The following is a 22,454-nucleotide window of genomic DNA, read 5'->3' as shown; positions in this document are numbered from 1 at the left end:
TAAAAGATTAGGTAATTTTAAAGGAACATTATTACCTTTACTAGGTTTGGAAAATAAAATAAATTTAGTTTTTTCTGCATTTAACGAAAGCCTATTACTTGTAAACCACTCGTTTATTTTTATATTGACAACCATTTTATTTTTTCACAAAAATAAAATTGGGAAAAATGAATTGTTTGATCTGAAAAACATAACACTTGACGCAAAAATTTCAATTTGGTTAACAAACTGAGATTTTGGCCGTTTTGGCCACCATCTTGCATTTTAACAACCATATTGCTTTTTCATAAAACTAAAAAGGTCAGAAATTATTTTCTTGACCTTATAAACAAAAAAGTCGCCACAAGGATCATGTTTCTAAGTGATCTACAAGCTCAGATTTAACAAATTGTATTTTGGATGCCATTTTGAACGCTATCTTGGATTCCAGTTATAGCTCCACTCCAGTTTTTACCGATTTTTCTAATATGAATCAGGATTGCATACAAAACATTTACATCAATCTTTAGCTTACTCCTAACTTTTTGCGGGTCAAAACCTAATTTGACTGACCGATACATTAACTTTTTACGCTTTTAGTAACAAAAATTTTTATGTTTTTATTAACAAATTAAATATTTTTTAACGATTTTAACAACAAATTAAATTTTTACTGAACTATATTTACTTTAAATTAATTTAATAACATTACACTAATATAATTTTAATAAAAATGTAGCAACGTTTTTATTAAAATCAACCAAAACGACACACAGTGAGACAAAAGCCATTAAAAATATCAAGACAACTCTTGCTAAAAAATTCTTAATAAAATAAATACTTATAAATAATTATAATGTAACTGAATACCACTAAAAGAAAATAAGTAATTTTTTCTGGATTTATTTTCGAAAATTCACCAGTTTATACGAAATATTGGCGAAATAACCAATATTAGCTTATTAGCTTGGGCATCGCCAATATTTCGGAAACTTTTTCCGAAATATTGGCGATGCCCAAGCTAATAAGCAAAGTTTTTACTCAAAGATCAATACTAAATTATTAAATGAAATTAAGAACCCAGTTTTGATCAGGTTTAAACCAATCAATAAAAAAGCTTTATCTTTGGGCTTTTCACTGCATTGCTGGCTCCGATTTTTTGAATATACTTTACATTAAGGATATAAGTTAGACATTAAAAAAATACTTTGCCAAATTCTCTGCTTAAATAGCATCATTAAAAAGCAGAAAAATAAATATTTAACGGAGATTTATAGAAGAGCTTATAGTTGATATGCCCAAACAGGGTTTTGGCAAGACTAATGTAGGGAACACTGCCAGAAGGATATTTAAAATGCTAAGATTTTTACTGGTATAACGGGAGTAGCAGTGATTGTAATTAATAAACTGAGGACAATCCTAAGATAATGGTCATGTTATGAGTTGAACTCTGAAAGCTTTGTCCAGTATTGCTATGAAACTACAGCTTTAATACTCAAATTTTTTTACTGGTATGTGTTTACCCTAACTGTTCATAACCTTTTGAAACACGGAGTGTAAATATCCGAGGGATTAGAACTGCTAATTGGTTAATACTCTGACGAGTTACTAGATGCTCTGAATAAGGAAATTTGCAAAGCTAAATTGAGCCATACAGCCAAGATATCAAGAAAGAATGTTAAACCAATACCAATACCTCTTAATTAAAAGTGATCCTGTAATATCAAACATTTATTTCAAAAAATACAAATTTGAAAATGAAAAACTACTTCTCCTGAAGCAAGGGCGAATTTGAGCTGTGACCGTGGGGAGGGGCGAAACTAATTTTTCTTCTATACTAGCTAATAATAATTTACAGTCGATTACCTATAGCTTTGTTCCTGTTACTCATTCGCGTTTCGCGCGAATGAGTACAGGAACAATGTGTGCTATTGGTTTGAGGTATCTAAATATTTTGCGCCCCATAGATAGAGTTAAAATTTATATTAAAAATATGTGGTAAAATATTATGGTATTTTGGATCAATTAATCCAATTATTTAAATCATACTTTGAGCGCAAAATGACAATTACACACGTAAGCGCGCGTGATAGTCGTCATAGGTATGCGTAAAATTTATTTTTAATAGCAAACTTAAATTTTTGGACCCAAAATACGATAGTATTGATGCTGTTTGTGTATAATTATACAATTTATTTGCTGTTTTTTTCACCTTTCTGACTCATTGTGTCGTTTTAATTGATTGATTGGTTAAATTTATGAAATTAAATGTGGCAAGAATTGATGAAAGGTCTTCAGTAACCAAAACAAGAAATCAAATTTGCGCGTTTTTCGAGCCAATACAACTACAGAAGTTAAGGTGAAGTTTGAATTATAACTAATTATAACAACATTATTTACAAAAAAAATCTAAAAGATGTATTTATATGTCTATATAATATTTAAAAAGTCTAAATAATCTATAAAATATTAAAACCTATAAAAATTTAAACAACATTCGTTTACAAAAAAACACTAGAAATAATAACGAGCAAAATAAAAGTTCAAAAAATTTCAATACAAAAAAATCATTCTATTAATCAAAATAAAGATCAATTTCACAATAAATGAAATTGATGAATAACTTAGAGATATTCTTTGATAAAATCTTTAGCTTTGTTTAAATCTTCCTCCATTTCTTTAAAAGTTTTTTCATTGAATGATGGTAAAACACTAAAGTTTCGAATAAAAAAACTTCAAGATTATGTCCATAAAGTACATTATATAGTATTAAAATGTTATTTATAGATATTTGTAAATAATACTGCGATTCAAAAGCATCTTTGTACTACTTTAAATAGAAAAAAATTATAAAATTTATTTTGAAAGCATATTTAAATATATGTGTGAATGACAATTTATGAAAACAATATTGTAACTATGTTTTAAATATTTTTTACCACCGCAAAACCTTTCTAATAGTTTTTATCATTGCAAGAAGTTGATGCTAAAAAACTGTTGTCTAATGTCCATTATTCTTTAAATCTTTTATTTTATATCAGAAACATGCTTCTTGAGATTTTTGGAAAATATTTCACTTTGTAATTATCATTAAAAAGGCTAAAATTTCATCTCTCATATATGGGTCAGATCTTTTTACCCCTCCCCTCCCCTTGTTTGACTTCCCGTTTACTACGGCATCTATAGTTAAAGTTACTTCTCACTTGAACACATCTATAGCTTGTGATTATATCTTCAATACTCTCAAAACAATTATTTTTAAAGCCGACTCACTTTAAACAAAGCTGTAAGCAACCACTATTTAAGTTAGGAATTATGTTAGAAGACCAGTAAAGAATGAATAAAGAAAACAGCTAATAACAGACTTGAAAAACTGTAGATTGTATGAGTCAGGATAATAACTGATGTAAAAGACTAGAAAGCATTTCAAAGCATTGATGTTCTATGAAAAAAGCAAGATAAAGTAAAGTGTTTTGAGCACAAAGAAACAGTTACAGTAAAAGGATGCAACTTTGCTGATAATAACCTACATTGTAATTTGGTCGGAGGATAAAGAAATGGAAGCTCACTTGAGCAGCAAACAACCAGCAACGTTCTACTATTTGTAGAAATGAAAATGCTACTTTACAACAATAGAGCAATTTTAACGATTTCACAATGTGAAATGTAATTAGAAAACAGTTCAAGTGACACATATATATATATATATATATATATATATATATATATATATATATATATATATATATATATATATCGTCGTTGGCCAGGTAATATCTCACTTGTGTAAAAAGCAAAATTTTACAGGAGACTGAAAAAACTATATATTTCAATGAAATGAGGTTTTAAAAGTAAGAGTAAAAAACAAATAACTAACAAATTATAATATAATTTGTTAATTAATAAATTAATAATTAGTAAAATTACTATTTGTAAATATCCATGAAAATATTGTTCAAATTATATGATTGATTGATTTACTATTACTAAAAACCATTGTAAAAAGGTTTTGCTTAACGCCAAAGCTTGCTACTCTCAGGTCACAAAATCTGGTATTTTATCTCAAAAATTAGGGTCCAGAGACTTCTGAAGAATCTTTAATATTACCTATAATAAGGGCAAATCTGTTATTCCTCCTCTCTTGCATGGCTCAGATTTTGTTACCTCACCTAATGCAAAGCTGAATTGTTTGCTAATAACTTTTCATCAATCTCATCTCTTGATTTTAATAATAAAATCCTACCCTAATATAGCAAAAAAACAGGTTGATCTATTACTTGACATTCATATCCCTCCAGCTTCTGTATCTAAAGTGATTTCTTTCTTAGACTCTTCTACAACTTGTAGTCTAGACAACATACCTCTTATAGTCTTGTTGAAGTGTTCTCCAGAGCTGTCTATACTTTCAAAACTATTTAACAAGTGCTTATCAGAGTCTTGCTTTCCAGTTTGCTGGAAAGCGGCATCTGTTATCCCTATTTTCAAAAACTTTGGAGAGCTAACTGACTTGTCTAACTACCATTCCTATACATCCCTTCTACTTATCAAAAGCAAGGATTTTGAGTCTTTAATTAACAAATACAATCTCTCATCTTGAATCTAATAACTTACTTGCTGATCATCAATATATGGATTTCGATCTTCTCGTTCTACTGCTGATTTGTTAAAGGTAATAACCAATAGGTTTTATCATGCATTAGATAGATGCGGAGAGGTTAAGACTATTGCTCTCAAGATTTCTAATGCCTTAAATAAAGTTTGGCACGCTGCTCTTCTCCATAAGTTCTTCATTAAGATTATTGGATCCATCCTCACCAACTGTAGTATAAAAGTTGTCTTCGATGGACAGCACTCTTCTTTTCCTGTAAATTCAGAGATTCCTTAAGGTTCTGTCTTTGGCTCTATACTTTTTTTAAATTACATTAGCGATCTCTCAGAACTTCTCACATCTAAGGTGGCATTGTTTGCTGAATATACTATAATTTATTCTTGTCTTGATAAGAAATTAACACTCTCTGATTGCTTCGAGGAGGTATTTGAGTTTGAAAAGGATCTCACTTCTGCTACAGCATAGGGCTCTCAGTAGCTGGTGAATATTAACTCAGATAAAACTTATATTTTTCTCAGATAATTGTTATCCCAACAATTTACATCTTTTGATATTTATGAAAAGTAATGTACTTGATGAGTCATTTATCCTTTGTCTTCTAGGATTAACTCTTACTTCCAATCTTTCTTGGAAACCATATAACAAAATTAGCATCTGCTTAGGTTGACATAAACATAAAAAGTTGTAGGTTGTATAAATAAAAAAAAAACATGAAGATGGGTAAGATTTATAAGATTTTTTTGATGTGCAAGGAGACATGAAGGGACAGATACAGTAAAAGGATGCAACTTGTTAAATAAAAAAACCAAGCAAGAATGAGTTTTGGTTTATCATAATAGAGATGATAGCTCATATGAGCATTTACAATGATAGTATTTGCAGAAAAAAAGAAAAGAAATGCAACCTTACAACAATGGGAGAGTGACTCAAGCTTGGCAGATAAAGCAGGTCTAATTAGAGGGTTGGGTCTAATTAGAGTTAGAGGGTTGTTATACATCAATATAAGAATGTCAATATTATTGCAACATTTTTTTGCAGTAAATAAGCGAGTTTTGTTGCCTAACAAAAATTGTGGATTTTAAGTCCAGAATTTAAATTCATAAGCCACTGCAAGCCTAAGGCTGTTACAGAAGAGAGATCAGATTAAAAATCTGCTGCTTGTTCTAAGCAATCAAAATGTGAAGATTTTTTATCAAGACAAAAGCATAAAGTAGAATTGTTAGCAAATAGAGCCAATTTAGATAAAATAAAATTATCATGAAGATCGATATTGTAGATAAGAAACAATGCAGGAGCAAAGTTAGAACCTTGTGGTACCCCAAAAGTTCTTTGAAATAGAGAAGAGTGTAGGCCTTTAAGAATAACTTTAATACTGCAGTTAGAAAGAAATAATTTAATAAACTTAAAACCTTTATATAAAAAAAACTAATAACAGTGCAAAGACGGTCAGAGACTGGTTGGATGGAGACCCATTGGAAGACGGTTGGAGAGGTCAAAGTGTTTTCTAGAGTGTTGAAAAACTGGTAACACTTATTTACCACTTTTTAAAAATTTAGCAAAAATTGAAGAGAGTTCTGGAGAAGACTTTAATGAGACTATGATGGAAATCTTGTCTGGAGCACAAATTGTAGAAGTGTTCAATTGAAAATTAACTTTAGCATCAAAGGCCAGAGTAATTTGAATGTTTAACAATGGGTTAATCTGTTTAACTTGCAGGAAGAGTGTGGCCATTAGATTCAAGAGTCAAATTAGAGTAAGATTTTTTGCAAATAACTCTGCTTTATTCTGGGGAGAAGTAAAAAGATCAGACCCATAAGTTAGAGATTAAATGTTAAACTTACTTTAGTTAATGAGACTGTTAAAACTAACTAAAAGTCTCTAGAACATAACATAAGATGCAAGATTTAGTAAACTGAGAATAACAGAGCTTAACATCAGACAGGACTTTTTTACATTTTTTTTGTTGCTTCTTTTTGGAATAATAAAAGGAGATTTGTTCTTTAGAAAGATGTTCTTTTTAAAAAAATGAAAAAAATGATTAATGTTTAATAAAGCAACTGTTCAAGATGTGAAAAATGTTGAGTAGATAGAGACTTCACTTAAAATTGAAGAGAAGGAATAGAAGCTTCTGGGATGCGCTTTATGCATACATATTATGAATATAAACATAAGTTTGCTACTTATTTAGATGCTGGCATACAATATCCTCATATATTTATATAAATTTTAGTATTTATATAGTGTAGTATATGCCGAAATAGATGATCAGATGATGATCATGATCATGATGGTAATGATAACTATGAAGATCATGTTGATCATAATAATGTATATATATGCTCATATACACAAAATATAACATGAATTTTGAATAAAATAATTATACTTTAGGATATATAAATGCATAAGCAGCCCCGGTCACAAACCTGGCCCCAGCTATATTTTATCAAACCTGGCCCTGGCCCCGGTTAAATATCAACCCCAGCCACTTACTACTTGCGCCATCTACTAAAATTCATTTATTTTTTTTATTCGTAATTATCAGTTATAAGTTTGAGTAGTTGGATCTTTTTGGCCATAACATTGATGTAAAATCAATAACAATGAATATTAAAAAAATGAATAAAAAATAATAATAATGAATATTAAAAAAAAATAATATTAAAAAAATGAAATCAATAATGATGAATATTAACAAAATGAATATTTAAAAAAACAAGCTTACTCATAAACAGCTGAGGTTATTGTATCAATAAAGCTCCCTATAATCAAAGCAAAAATTGAAATAAATAGTAATTGAAATAAATAGTAATTGAAACAAATAGTAATTGAAATAAATAGTAATTGAAATAAATAGTAATTGAAATAAATAGTAATTGAAATAAATAGTAATTGAAATAAATAGTAATTAAAACAAATAGTAATTGAAATAAATAGTAATTGAAATAAATAGTAATTGAAATAAATAGTAATTGAAATAAATAGTAATTGAAATAAATAGTAACTAAAATAAATAGTAATTGAAATAAATAGTAATTAAAGTAAATAGTAAATTGAAATAAATCTTATAATCAAAATAAAATTCAAAATTTAGGAGGACAATTTATAGGAGAAAAAAGTTATATATGTAAACTTTGTGTGTTTTTATATATACATATACACAAAACATGTTTTAAAAAAATGACACATTAAAATGTTGTTTATTTTGAGCATCATTTATTAAAAAAAGATGATAACTTCATAACTTTATTTTATTAAAAATGAACGTTAAACAGATCTTGCATTATGGATGCCATGCTAGAATATACAATTATAAAAAAACAACCAAGGTTATCAATAAAAAGTGCAGTGTAGTGATATGATTTTAACATTTTTGAGTAATAAAACTAAATATCAATACTTAAAATATTCCCAACATCCCTTTTTTTGTTGCAAACTACATATCTTATTTGTGTGGATTTAACAATAGTGATTACTTTTTTCTAAACTATTTATCAACTTTATTAAACATAAATTAATTTGCACAGATTAAAGCTAAGGATTAAATCTACTTTATTCTATTTATGTTTTGACTGTACAATAGAGTGCGCTAGATTTAACTGTACAATACAGTGCGCAATGACTGTACAATAAAGTGCACTAAAATTTTCAAAAGTGCACAAGATTTTTAAAATTTGAACAGAAAAGTTTGATAACACAGATCCAATTTAAAAAAACGACAAAAAACTTTTAGACATTTTATTTAATCGCCAAAAAGATTTGACCACTCATAAGTATTATAGATAATTACTTATAAATGCAAAATAAGGGTGCTGGTGACACTAAATAATCAGGCGTAGCGTGGTTAACTATCTAGTTATCAACCAATAAGAAAATATTTTAGAATTATTATTCAAATTAAAATCACATGTAATGTGAGCATGGCTACAACATCACTTGTTAACTTTACAACATCACTTGTTAACTTTATAACATCACTTGTTAACTTTACAACATCACTTGTTAACTTTACAACATCACTTGCTAAATTGCCTGAATATAGTGAGTTTCTTGTCTTTGCAATGCCGCAAAAAAAAAGAGACTGTTCTGAAGGTTTGAGGAGCCCATACAAAGCATCAACACACTGATGATGTTATACTGAAAAAATTGTGTATATATATGTGTGTGTGGCGTATTCCACAGCAGAAAAAGTAGTCAATTATTAATCTCTTTTTTATCACTAAGTAAGTGCCTACTTCAAGTAGGAAAGTTTATTAAAAGTATATTTATAATAATAAAGTTACTTATTTAAGTTGTTTAAATGGTTTTGAAAATCATCATACTCTTTAATGTCATATGATAAAAAATGCATATAAAATATTATTTTCACAGTTAATTAAATTAATCAAATTTATTTTACTCTGGAAATAGAGCTGGCATCTTTAATTTATTATTAGTCAAATATTTTATTTTTTATATAAAGAAAATTTCAGGAAAATAACGACATTCAATTTTCATGTAACGTAGGTTAACAAATACACAACAAAGCTTTGTTTTTCCAAAAGTTTCTTCATAAAACTGGAACTTTGTAATAATATATGCATATTGATATTAAATTAAATGTTTTAATATTTAAATTTATGAATATAGATGCTTAGGTAAAGCACATTTTAACTTTGAATTTTGGTAATGTAAATTAAAACTTAAAAATATTTCTTAAGATTTTGGCATTTTTATAAAAATATTTTTTAATTATTTACATAAAATTTTTTATTCCATATCTTTTATAAATTTTGATGAAAAATCTTTAAGAGAGAATTTCAATTGCAATTCTTTTCATATGGTGATGGCATATTTTTTTTTTTTTAAGTTATGTTTTGTAACTTAAAAAAGAAGATACACAATCATCAATACAAACCTCAGAATTAGGGCCGGCATTTGGCAATGCCGACCTAAAAGTATTTGAGGTATTCAAGTTATGTTTTGTAACTTAAAAATTAAGATACACTATTAAAAAAGAAGATACACTATCACCAATACTACTAATATTGTTTTTTAACAACAAATGACTTCTAAAGATTATTATTATTTTTATAGTAATATTCTACAATAGAAGCTTAACTTCTATGAGCCAAGTGTCAAACAACACTGGCTATAGTAGACCAACTTGGAAGAAAACGAGCCAATTTGTCATAATTGTTTTTAAACTCATTGACCGAATTAGCAGCAACTATTGAAGCAGGCAAAGCATTCCATGTTAGCACAACTCAATTTTTGAAGAAATTGTGTCTTTTTTTCTTGACTGATTTTGATAACTTCTTGTTCAATTTTATGCTTTGCACTACGAAGACTGCATGACCATCACATGTGAAAGAAGTCGCTTGTCTACATTCTTGATGCCAGTTGACTTTGTTGAAGTTTTTATAAATTTTAAAAAATTGAATTAGATCACCTCTTAATCTATGTTTAGCTAACGAGCTGAGACCAAGATTTGCCTGACTTGTAGTTCATATTGCGCAATTGCGGAACAAGTTTTGTTGCCCTACATTGAACTAATTCTAATTTTGTAATATCCTTTTGTAAGAAAGGGCTCCAAACTATGTTCATCAAGCTTTATACGCTGTATAAAGCTTGATGAACATACTTGGTTTTTTTAAAAGTTCTTTTGAGTATCACAAGTACAGAGTTTGCTTTAAGAGTAGCTTGACTAATCTGTTCTGATCATTTGAGTTTATTATTAACTAGGATACTTTATGTTCTTTCGACAGATACAACTTCAAGAGGAATGCAACTACCATTTGCATCCAACATTGTCAGGAGAATGTTAAATTCTGAGGAAACACCATGAAACTTTGAACTCTGCATTTATTTATACTGAACTCCACGCGCCAAAATCACCTAAAATATCAATGTCCTCCTGAACATACGCCAAATCCATAACTGACTTTATTTTTGCAACCAATTGGCTATCATCGGCAAAAAGTTTGCAAGTTTTTTTAACTAGTTCTGGCATATCATATATGAATAGCAAAAGTAGTAGAGGTCCTATGACAAATCCTTGAGGAACACCACTCAGGACATCCATCCATTCATAGAAGAAATTGCCAAAAACAACACGTTGTTTTCTACAGTAAAGAAAAAGCCAATAGAGAATTTTAATATAAAAACCATAGCCAGCTAACTTGAGATGAAGCAAAACATGCGACACATGATCAAAAGCTTTAGCAAAGTCTAGCAAAATACGCAATGCTGCGCTATCTACACTTAAAGCTTCAGTAATTATATCCAGCACTTCAAGAAGATTTGTAATGCACAATCCATATTTGACAAAACCATGTTGATGCCAAGATAACAAATTATGTTTTACTAGGTGTTCAGTCATGACATCATACATTATTCTTTCCATTATTTTTCCAACTGCAGAGGTGATGGAAATAGGCCTGTAATTTCAAGGATCAGTATGATGACCTTTTTTAAATATGGGCGTTATATTAGTTTCCACCCAGATGGCACTTGGGTGTCATCTGGGTGGCACTTTGGTATTTGGCACATAGCCAGAATCAAAGGACTTAATAAATATTAGAGAAAGAGACACACTGAACTCTTTAGAACAAGTTTTGAGCACTCGAGGATGAATTCCATCATTATTGAAATGTCAAGTGCAGATAAATGTTTTTCGATATTACAACAATTAAACAAAAAGCTTGAAATTGGAGAGCAAACAGCTTCAGTTCTTCCAGGAAATATAGGGGATTGAGAGTGAGTAACAGGCGATGAAAACGCTTTAAAAAATTTATAATTTAGACAGCCTGCTATAGACTTTTTATCGAATAATTGCATTCCATTGTGGTCAAAGAGAGATCAAATGTCACTTTTACAAGACTTTTGGCTATTTACATAAGAGAAGAGCTTTTTTGGGCAAGATTTGCAAGCAAAGATGATTTCACTCTCAAACTTTAATACCGCATCAGCCACAAGTATTTTGACCAGACAATTTTGTTTATTGCACAAGACTTGAATACTGTCTTTAAATTTACTAAAAGCACAACGTAACTTCATAAATAGTCTAAATTTTTCTTTTGTCGCAGCTTTAATAGAAGAACCAAACCTTTTGGATCACTCTTCTTCAAACTAAACGACACATTGAACTTAGTAATGTGCTGTTCGATCAAAAAAATGTATGCACCTTTAAATAATTCAAAGCTTTCGTCAGCTGATTTATTTGGGAATAAGTTTGAACAGTCGATTTCCTTTAGGCCCTTATTGATTGCATTATAGTCACCTTTGTTATAGATATAATTTACTTTGTGTAGTCTGGAAGTTTTAGTCAATGATTTAAGTCTGTAATCCCATAGGAGTGAATTGTGAAAATAACTTTTCTGAGTACATCCAAGTGGAGGACTGATTATAACATTATAAATATGATCAGGGTCATCTGATAGCACTAGGTCAAGTGTATTATTAATAAAAGTTGGTTCAGTGACAAACTGTGGTAGAAAACAATCATTAATAGTATCTAAAAAAAGTTGACTAGACTGTTTTCCACTTTGACATTGGCCACCCAAATCACTCCACCTGATATCACTATGATTAAAATCACCAATAATTAGAACACTTGTAAATTTCCCACCATCAATTAGAACTTTAGCACATTTGATTGACTTATCAATTTGCAAGTTAGACTCATTTCGAGTAAACAGATGACGATAAATACATCCAATTAACAAAATATCAATTGAAATTTGACACCATATTTGTTCACCCATTTGTTTATCACTGAACTTGCATTCAAATGAAGATATATCTTTTCTAACATATATGGCAACACCACCTCCACAAATTGTCCTATTTCGAAGGTGGGCAGTGTAATTGTCTAGATTTGTTAAAGATGTAGAAGTGAACCAGGTTTCTGTGATTGTAATGATGCATGGGTAATCCAATGATAGAACTCATCCCACTTATTTTCTAAAGACGTTGGATTAAAATAAAGACATTTAAGTTCAGATAAAGAATAGACGATAGAGTAAGAGAACTATAAGCACTTTTGTTTGGTGTTTCATTATTTTTGTTCAATCCATCGAATTGAGCCAGATCGCACAGACCAGAAACCTTTTTTTCATCTCTAATGCCCCAATTAAGTTGCCTCCCTTGCAGACCTTCAAATGAATTTGAAAGAGCATTGTTTCTAATTCTACATTCAGCATAAAGTTTAGATAGAGCTATCTTTTCATTCTCAGTTTAGTCTGGTCTGACATAAACTTTTCAGAAACAAGAACTACTTTTTAACTCTCTTGTGTTATCCAAAGCTAATTGACGTTTTCCATAATTCTTAAATTCAATTAACACCAACGGGGAACGCAAAGATACATCATTTAACTGATTGGTGTTACCATTAGAAATAAAAGGAGTTGGAAATTATGTATTTTTCTTTCTTAGCCTTATTTTAACTTTTACATCATCATGAGACACTTTTAAGATGGTCAGAACTTCATCGATCACTTTATTATCATCCTCCAAATTAAATGACTCACGAAGACCACTTATGATTAAATTATTTAAAATTCTGTAGTTCTCGTTGTTTTCTTTTGCAATTTTCTCTTTGATAGTAATGTCCTTCTTTTTGTTAATAAAACCTGCCCAAACATCAGCACTGCAAGTATTATTTTGAAAATTGATGCTTTCATTCTCATTTTTTTAAAGAAAATCAAGTTCCTTTTTTTTGAATTTTGTTTTCTGCTTCTAAAAACCCAACTCTTGTAGTAAGGGGAGGATACCAATGATGATAATTTTCCACAACAGACATGCAATGCTCTGCTCAGATCACTGTAATTTCCTTGACCAATTTTAGGCCAATTTTCTTCTTAAAGAAAATTGATTGAAAATTGATTGATTGTTAATAAGATTTTTTTAAATATGAAACAAATGTTTAATTTTTGAATAAATAGTTGATACTAATGAAACTACCAGCTGTTTAAGTAATGTTTAATTAATCATATTTTAAAAGATGTTCTTTAAAAAAAAAAAATAACAGTTTTTCCAGGCTTCTAGACTTGCAAATCTGAATAAAACCAATCATTCTTGATCTGGCCTTTTAAATTGAATAAAATTACTTGATACGTCATAAATAGAAGAACATAGCATGCAATATGCAAACAATTCTTTACTATTTTAGCCAATATATAATGCACGATAACTGCACTGTTTTTACTGAACTTACTAATGACCTAATATGGGTTTGGCTACATTTTCAACTCACACAAGCAATAAACTCATCTTCTATAAGTTATCAGCTCAAATGTATTGTGTGTGTGTGTGCGCGCGCCCGCAGAGATGAGCTCATTTTGGAGGAAATCCTCCTTAATTATACAGTAACATAATAGATGTACATAAGTTAAACCCATTTATTTTCCTTGGTCATTTATCTCTAATGAAACTTATTATTTTAAATTAAAAATTAATTTAACAACACCTTGTAAAAATTTTCAATATGATTCACAATATTGTTTTCAAAGAAATTTATTACAATCAAATTTTATTTGAAAAAGTTCTATCAATATTTTATTAATACATTCAAAAAAAGTTATGTAATTAAATGTTATTATTAAATGTTTTCTTAAAATTTTTCCATTTCCTTTGCCTTGTTGTTATTAATAAATTTTTATAACTTTTCTTAAAACTAATAAAAAACTTAGCATCTTATCAATCATAAATGACAATAACAAAAAAAAATGCTGTTGCAAAGAAAATTAGATCTACTATTTACTTCGCAATAAAATTGTTTTTTTTATTAGACATTAATATGATGTTCAACTTGAGTTGATTTAATAAATTATTATTTCATGTGTTAACATGAGTTGTTTAAATTTGAAGTGATTGGATTTAAACAAATTTATATTTGTTAATTAAGTTTTATTTGTTATAGAACTCTTATTTATATAAGTATACTTAAATGTAGAAGTTATTATAAAAATTTATATTTGCTTTTATTTGTAATTACTTGTTTTCTTTGAAATAAAAAGAAGAGAGCTTTCTTATTTTACTAAACTCATGTTTAAAAACAATTTTTTTTTTAGTTTCTTATTGGTTGACAAAAAAAAGCAATTGTGCTTTTAATCATCTTAAGCAAAGCTAAAGACAATTTATCTCTAACTTTTATTTTAGGAATAATACTTATGAAAAATTTGCAAAAAATAAATAAATTTAGAATTGGCTAATTTATAATTATATTTCACAATGTTTCGCACTACACAAACAAGTATAACAAAACTTTGAATAAAAAAGAAATTAAGGCCAATAATTTTATAACTAGGATATAAGTTGAAAGTGAAAGAACTTCTTATTTCTCTAATTTATGCATACATATAACTTTAAAAAATAAACAAATTTAAAAAAAAGTAAATAAATATCAATTTACATCACTTTAAACTCCATCAAAAGAGATTAAAACCAAAACTTTAGCATGCATAAATTATGTCACAATTAAGGAAGGAGGGGTAGGGAGAAGGGTTGGTGGTTTTGTGATGACTCATAAAAGACTTATTACTATAGAGTTACGATTTTGTGACAAGGAGGAAGAGGGGCAAAAACAGACAAAAATTGTGCGACAATTTATGGATGATCACTAACTTACTTTACCAACTTAAAAAAAAAATCATAACTTTTTTTGCTATTAAATAAAATTTACAGAAAATTTATGTGTATATGAATATGGTACAACAAATGTTTGTAATCCCATCATTTTGGTATTATCTTTATTGTAATAAAAGTAAAACAAGCTTTACAAATCGTTTAATTAAACAATGTTACATAACAGGGTTGCAAAAAAACCGGTTTTTTTGAAAAAAACCAAAAACCATAGGTTTTTTTAAAAAAAACAAAAAAACCATGGTTTTTTTGGTTTAAATTAGGTTTTTAGAATCTATTGCTTCTCTTGCTAATTGTGTAAGATATTCACCAGTATGTGAATGACCAATGTTGATTGTTTCTATTAAAATGTTAATTTTATCTGTAATTACAGAGATACAAACTATAGGTTCATTATGTACATTACTCCAGCCATCTAAAGACATGGCTACAATTTTCCCATTCAATACATTACATTTTTCAATTTCTTATGTGTAAACCCTATCTAATATTTCTCCTCCAATTTGAGTTCTATTAGGTAGAGTCTATCCTGGATGAAGCATATTGATAAATTTTTAAAATTCTTTGTGTTCAACTGTTCTGAAGCTAGAGTTTGTACTGTATATAAATCTACCAAGTTGCAGATCAAATAAATCTTTCTCTTTGAGGCTTGTTTGTGTGAAAAACTTATCAATTTTCAAATATTTATCAGCTGATGTTGAATTGGGCTGAAACCTTTTCATTTGTTGTTGTGATGTTGATAGTGAGTTACCTTTAAAATGAAATTGCAGTTTATTGAATTATTCTAAACATATATGTTTACAATTTAGAGAAAGTATAAAATTTAAAATGACAATGCACTCATTTAATTACCTTCAAGAAGTTGTTAATCTTTAATTGAATCCATAATTTCATGGGGTTGTGATTGCTTGCACTTTATTATATGTTCATGCATCCTTTGAATTTGACCTTCCATTTCTTTTCTACACGCATTACAAACTGCTCTACACCCCTTTTTTTCTGAAACAGTCACTCGTGTATATTTTAACCAAATCATATTACATTTGCGCCCAGTTTTTTGAGACATTTTTGTGGTATCAATAAATTATGTTATAACTACTTATACTTTTGCTAAACATATAAATCTCTATATATATACATATATATATATATATATATATATATATATATATATATATATATATATATATATATATATATATATATATATATATATATATAAGAAAACTTCCTGATGAAATAAGTTCAAAAGGAAGCAATGCTTCTTGATGAACCTATTGAAGGAGAAACTGCCTGTAGAAGAAAACAGATAAATGTTATTACTAATTTATTACTGCTTTGTTCTATAATAACACTGAGGACTCTATTCTATGAAAAAACAAAAACAAAACTCATGGATTCAAAAAAAATCATCTATATTGAAGATTAGTTTTATTTGTGAACATAACCCTCTTTTAGTTTCAAATCATTTTTAAAAAAAAACAAGTTCAAACCATTTAAACATTTAAGTTCAAATCATTTTTAAAAAAAACATTAATTTGGTTTAAACCAACATTTTTTAAATTGGTTTAAACCATGGTTTAAACCATTTGGTTAAAACCATGCAACCCTGTTACATAAGCTATTTAACTATGCATTTTCTAAAGTAACGTTAAAAAATTTAAATTTAAAATTATTAATGGCTAAGACACTTAATAAATGGAAATAACGCTGGATTATTGATATTTATAGTTTTACTGATGTAACTACATAACATGAAATAATTTTTCGAAACTTAACTAACTAACAATATACTTAAAAAAAAAGAAAAGAGTTTTATGGTGCTTGTGATAAAATAAAACATAAAATAGAGAACTTTCTGTATAAACATTTCTACAAATTAATACAAGAAATATTGTCTAATCATAGATTATTGTACTTACTTCAGGTAGTCAGCAGTAATATAGTTACGGGTTTAAAAAAAAACAAAGAAATTTAAGATACTTTTGAGCAACATACAAGAAAATAATTTGTCTGGCTCATCTAATTTTATGACTTTTTTTTAATACACAGTGATGCTGTATTGATTGTATTTCTGTAATCATTTAGTCAAAGTCATACAAAAAATAATAGTTGAAATTTTATTACTTACAAGAATTTTTAACATCAATAAATTTAAGAACTTTTTAAATAACTTAAATAATAACTTGTTTAGAATAAAAATCAAAAACTTGTGAATGGTGAAAGTGAATTTTAAGCAACTTTAAAAGCTATTTTATTGTGTTATTAAAAAAGAAATCAAGAACATGGATCTTGTAGCATATTGCTTAGAAGACACTATGACTACTTTAACACTACCACTATATTATATATTAAACACCAGCACACAAATGCTATTATTAGCACTTATTATTTACTCAAAAATAGTTTATGTTTTCACTAGCGAAAAATACATTACTTATGTTTTCTCTAGTAAAAATACATTTATTATGTTACTATTCACTAATGTTTCATTACATTAATTATTTTAACTGTTATTTATTTTTTATGCATATATTATTCCAATGTAAAAATACTGACCTGGTGTACATACTGTATCACAGACAGCCCCACAAAGTCTACAATACTTGCAATACTAAATCAAAAATATGGTTTTAAACCTAAAAACAAGCTTGAAGTATTTTAAAAAATATATATCATTCTTAATATACCATATATCGATATATAGTTATCAATTATAATATGTCACTTATATAAAACTTAGTAGAAATATATTAATTCAATTAAACTTTTTCTATCTTTTTAAGTTTATTAACTTTAATGATTCTTATATCAAGTTGATTAGAGACTTTCGTTTTCTAAGAAAGTTGTTGTTTTAAAAAACAAACAAAAAATTTTATTTTTTGACAACGTTTATTATAAAAAATGCATACTTATATAATTTATATAAGTTAAAAAGATTACATACAACTTTTAATGATACTTTAAACAAAAATCATTATCAGTAAATTGTTACTTTATTTAAATGTGTTTTGCTAATATAAATACATGAGTAAAGATAACAGTTTCAATGTCATTTATTTCTCTAAGATATAATTTAGAATCTCTTTCATTTAGCATGTTTTTTAAAATGTTTTTAAAAAAAGCTGCGGTCAAATAGTCAATGCAAAATATTATTTGCTTGGTCATATAATGACATGCGAATGCATGCTTTCATATGAAAGCCTAGTGGTTCATATTTTTAAATTCTAAATTTTACTGGTTAGCTACAGTTATATTTTAAATATAGTTGAAAAAAAAACATAAACTTATTCTATAAACTCAGTTTGTTTTGTTAAATGATTTTGCACACTTAATTTCTGAAATTTTATATAATTTTATTAAAAATATCACACCCTCTATCTTTTTTTACTGCTCTCTCCTCCTCCTACCCAGCTATTTGTAATTGCAAGTTCATTTTGTCAAGTACTGGATAACAAGTTACCAACCAACTAATAGCAACATGTAATGCAGTAATACTTGTTCCATATTCTGTGACATGTAGGATTTGCTTTTCTATCCAAAGGCTAGGAGAAAGAAATTCTGACTTAAAATTCCCCTTCCTTAGGGTTATTGGTTTTGTAAAGTCTAGAGATGACGTCTTGATAAAAAAACTCATCTTGAGCAGATGTTAACTACATCCAGCTACTGTCTCATGGAAGGCCTTCTAGACATAAAATTCTTAATTTTACAACTCCAAATGACAAACTTTGACAAACAAGGTCGCTGTGGGGAGAAACAAGTTAAGCATGGTACTACCAGGAACGTGGTGGGGGATTGAACTCATTGCTTGTGATGTTATGCTCTATCTATGAATAAGTTAAGTTCTCTTATTTAAATCATGACCGAAGTATTTAAAAATATTAAACATAAAAAAACATCTCCATCTAACTGTTTCAATATATCTTTTACAAATATTTGTGGTTTTCAAAGTAACTTTTGATCAGCTGAGTCTTACCTTTTTAAAAATTCACCAGTCTTACTTACTCTTTGCAAGACTGATTTGAATTCCTCTGATTCTTCTTGGGATCTCTGTTTTGATACTATCCTTTTATTTGCAAAGACTCCAAATTACCTATTTGCTGTATAATCAAATTTGAATACTTCGAACATTCTTTTATGTGCTTCCTTTTATTAAGTAACCGGGACCCCTGCCCTGGCTAAAAATGAGACTTTTTGCAAACCTGGCCCCAGCAAAATTATAAGAATTAGCAGGGGTTGATAACCAGTAATAAGCGAAGACTTAAAAGTTGTAGATTGTTTAAGTAAGAAAAACATGAAGATATGTTATGAGATTAAAAAACTAGATTAATAAAAAAATTTAAAGTATGAAGGGACAGATACAGTAATAGGATGCCACTTGCTGTAGAAAAAAGAAAATGCAACAATGGGAGAGAGCCTCAAGCTTGACAGATAAAGCTGGTCAAATTTACAATGTGCTTTTAGACTTTGTCTGAGAGTGAGAGGGTTGTTATTCGCCAATACAGGAATGCCAATAATATTGCAATATTTGTTTGCAGTAAAAAAAATTTTGAGTTTTGTTGTCAAACAGAAATTGTGGATTTCAATCAAAAAGTGAAGACTGTCAAAACAAGAGTATAAAGTTGAGTCGTCAACAAATAGAGCTATTTTAAATGTAAATTTTTTGTGAAGATTGTTATTGTAGATAAGAAACAATGTAGGACCTAACCTTTAAAGTTACTTGAAATGAAGAAAAGTGTAGGCCTTCAAAAATAACTTTAATACTGCAGTTAGAAAGAAACTATTTAATAATCTCAAAACCTTTATATAAAGAAACTAATAATACAGTGAAGACTAATCATAGGATAATTAGAAAGGTCAGAGTATTTTCTAGAGTTTTTAAAAGTTGAAACCACTTATTTGGTATGCTTATGCGGTAGTGGTAGAGCGCTCGCTTCATAAGTGAGAGGTTCCCAGTTCAATTTTCACCACGCCCCTGGTAGTACTGCGCTCAACTTGTTTTTCCGCGCAGAGGTCTTTTTTGTCAAGGTTTGTGTTTCGGAGTTATAGAGTTGGGAGAGGGTTATAACCACAAGTAGCCTCCTCATCTGTAGTGCCCTTCTTGGTCTTGGGGAGGCGAATAACAAAAAAAAAAAAAATTTTTAGCACTCACTTAAATTTTTAAATGATTAATGTTTAATAAAGCAACTGCTCAAAATGATGAAAAATGTGAAGTAGAATGAGACTTGATCTAAAATTCAAAAGAATGAACAAAAGCTTCAAAACTTTTATTCCAGAAGGAATAAAAGCTTCTAAAATGCAAAACTATGCTTACATAATATGGATATATATCAGTGATGAACCCAGAGTTTATTTGGGAATACCGCTTCATTTTTTGCGACATTAAGGAGGGGGGGTTGATGTTTTTGAGAATTTTGAGTTCTCGCCCTCTCCTCCCCTTGTTACAACCGGTGCTGCAACAATGATTTTTAATCACCATTGTCTCATTATCATTTTAATAATTTGTGTTTATCTTGTTTAGTTCTATTCTAAGATAAGGAGTTGATTTAAAGGCATTCCTTTGAAAACATGAATCTACCGGTGGACGTAACCATATTGTGGCATGAGAATTATAGGGTTCTATCCACCTTTTTTTATTTTAAAGGAATTTAACAATTAAAGTTTTAAATAATAATTAATAATAAAAACAAACAACTTAAAAAATGATATGAATAATAATATATGTTTAATAATGAAAAATAAATAACATAAATGACTTATAATTTATAATTATAAAGAATAACAACAGTAAAATATTTTAATAACTAAATATCAAAACCTAATAGTGATGTACCGATGGCAAAGGCCAACTGAGGCTAATATAATAATATTAGGTATGAAATTTGCATATGAAAGGTGCACCTGGGCAACAGTTTGGTTTAGCTTTTTAGCCAATGCCGATGCATCGGTCAATACTGATTAATGAACGAATGCCATTGGGTGAATAATTAGCCGATGGTTAAGCTGATTAATTGGTTGCTGGTTACCAATGGCATAAGCTAGTAGGTTGAGTCACTGCTGATGTATAGGTACATGTTATATATGTATTTTACATCCTTAATATTATTATACTACCTTTATATAAATACATTAAAACCTATTATTAGCCACAATGTTGTACCGATGGCCTTTACTATTGGTTTAACTTTATTGTTATTACAACATTAAAGTTTGGAAAGCTGGTTTTTCCATGAGCTTACTTTATATAAATTTATTGAGATTATTAAATCATTTCTTTCTAACCCTAGTGTTGGGTAGAGCTTAAGAAGGAAAAAAAGGACACTCAGCCTCAAAAGTAAAGCAGTTAAAAAAGTTTCCACACAGAGTTCTCTTGTTTTTTAATTGGTAATCAAAATTTATTTAAATTTAAAAAAAAATGATCTTAATAAGATCAAACAGGTTCTATAAGGTTTTATAATAGAACTTTAGAATCTCTACTAGTCATATAACTTTTTAAAAACAAAAAACTGTTTAAAACTCTTAAAGGGCTCTATTTAAAATATCGAAGTTTAAAATTTAGTTTTTACTGGATATTATATGAAGCTCTTTTTTGGAGGGCAATTTTTCCAAAAACAAGAATAATTCATCTAATTTATAAAATAAAATAATAAATATTATTATGAGTCATGGTAACAAGCAAATATATAAAATGCAGTACAAACTCACTTTGCACATATTGCAGTTATCACTATTATCTTTGCATGATGGACAACTTGTATCACATAGCTTGCATAACTGGAAGATAATTGGTTGATTAATTTAAGTAATTTAAATATTTTTAAAATAATTTCGCATAATTTACTCATAAAAAGCACTTAATATCATTTTTTTTGTGTTTTATTGATTGCATATTTATTATTACACTATAAAGTTATATTTTCAAAATACCTTACAATATTTACAATAAACACAAACAGATCCTTTTTTATATCCATCTTCATCAACTTTTTGATTTTCTACTGTTTCACTGCCTTCCGATCGTTCATTGGAAAGCGTTGGTTTTTCTAAATTTGGGATTTCTTCTTTATCAAAATTTGAATTAGCATTTTGAGCAAACAAAACTCCCTGCAATGTTAATGCCAAGCATAAAATAAAATAACTATTAAATGACATTCTAGAGTAATTAGTGTAAAAAAACGCTTTATAGTGCCAAGTAGTAGCGCATTACACAGTAAGTTTTTTAAAAAACATAAAAAACAACGAA

General features: G+C 28.3%; 1 protein-coding gene across 1 annotated transcript; it reads right to left on the bottom strand.

The window, feature by feature from the left end:
- Positions 1 to 2,333: 2,333 nt before the first annotated feature.
- LOC136081685 (sarcoplasmic reticulum histidine-rich calcium-binding protein-like) lies at positions 2,334 to 22,446 on the bottom strand. Its single transcript, XM_065799407.1, has 5 exons — positions 22,139 to 22,446; positions 21,917 to 21,985; positions 17,771 to 17,825; positions 7,314 to 7,350; positions 2,334 to 2,691 (listed from the first exon to the last, which is right to left on the bottom strand). Exons 1-5 carry the CDS (start codon positions 22,361 to 22,363, stop codon positions 2,604 to 2,606), a joined length of 474 nt encoding a protein of 157 aa, XP_065655479.1. The 5' UTR covers positions 22,364 to 22,446; the 3' UTR covers positions 2,334 to 2,603.
- Positions 22,447 to 22,454: the final 8 nt, after the last annotated feature.

The sequence above is a fragment of the Hydra vulgaris genome, chromosome 06, assembly GCF_038396675.1.
Source record: "Hydra vulgaris chromosome 06, alternate assembly HydraT2T_AEP".
NCBI classification, from domain to species: Eukaryota; Metazoa; Cnidaria; class Hydrozoa; order Anthoathecata; family Hydridae; genus Hydra; species Hydra vulgaris.
The sequence above is the reverse complement of the archived record's forward strand: the minus strand, read 5'-3'. Positions and strand labels throughout refer to the sequence as shown.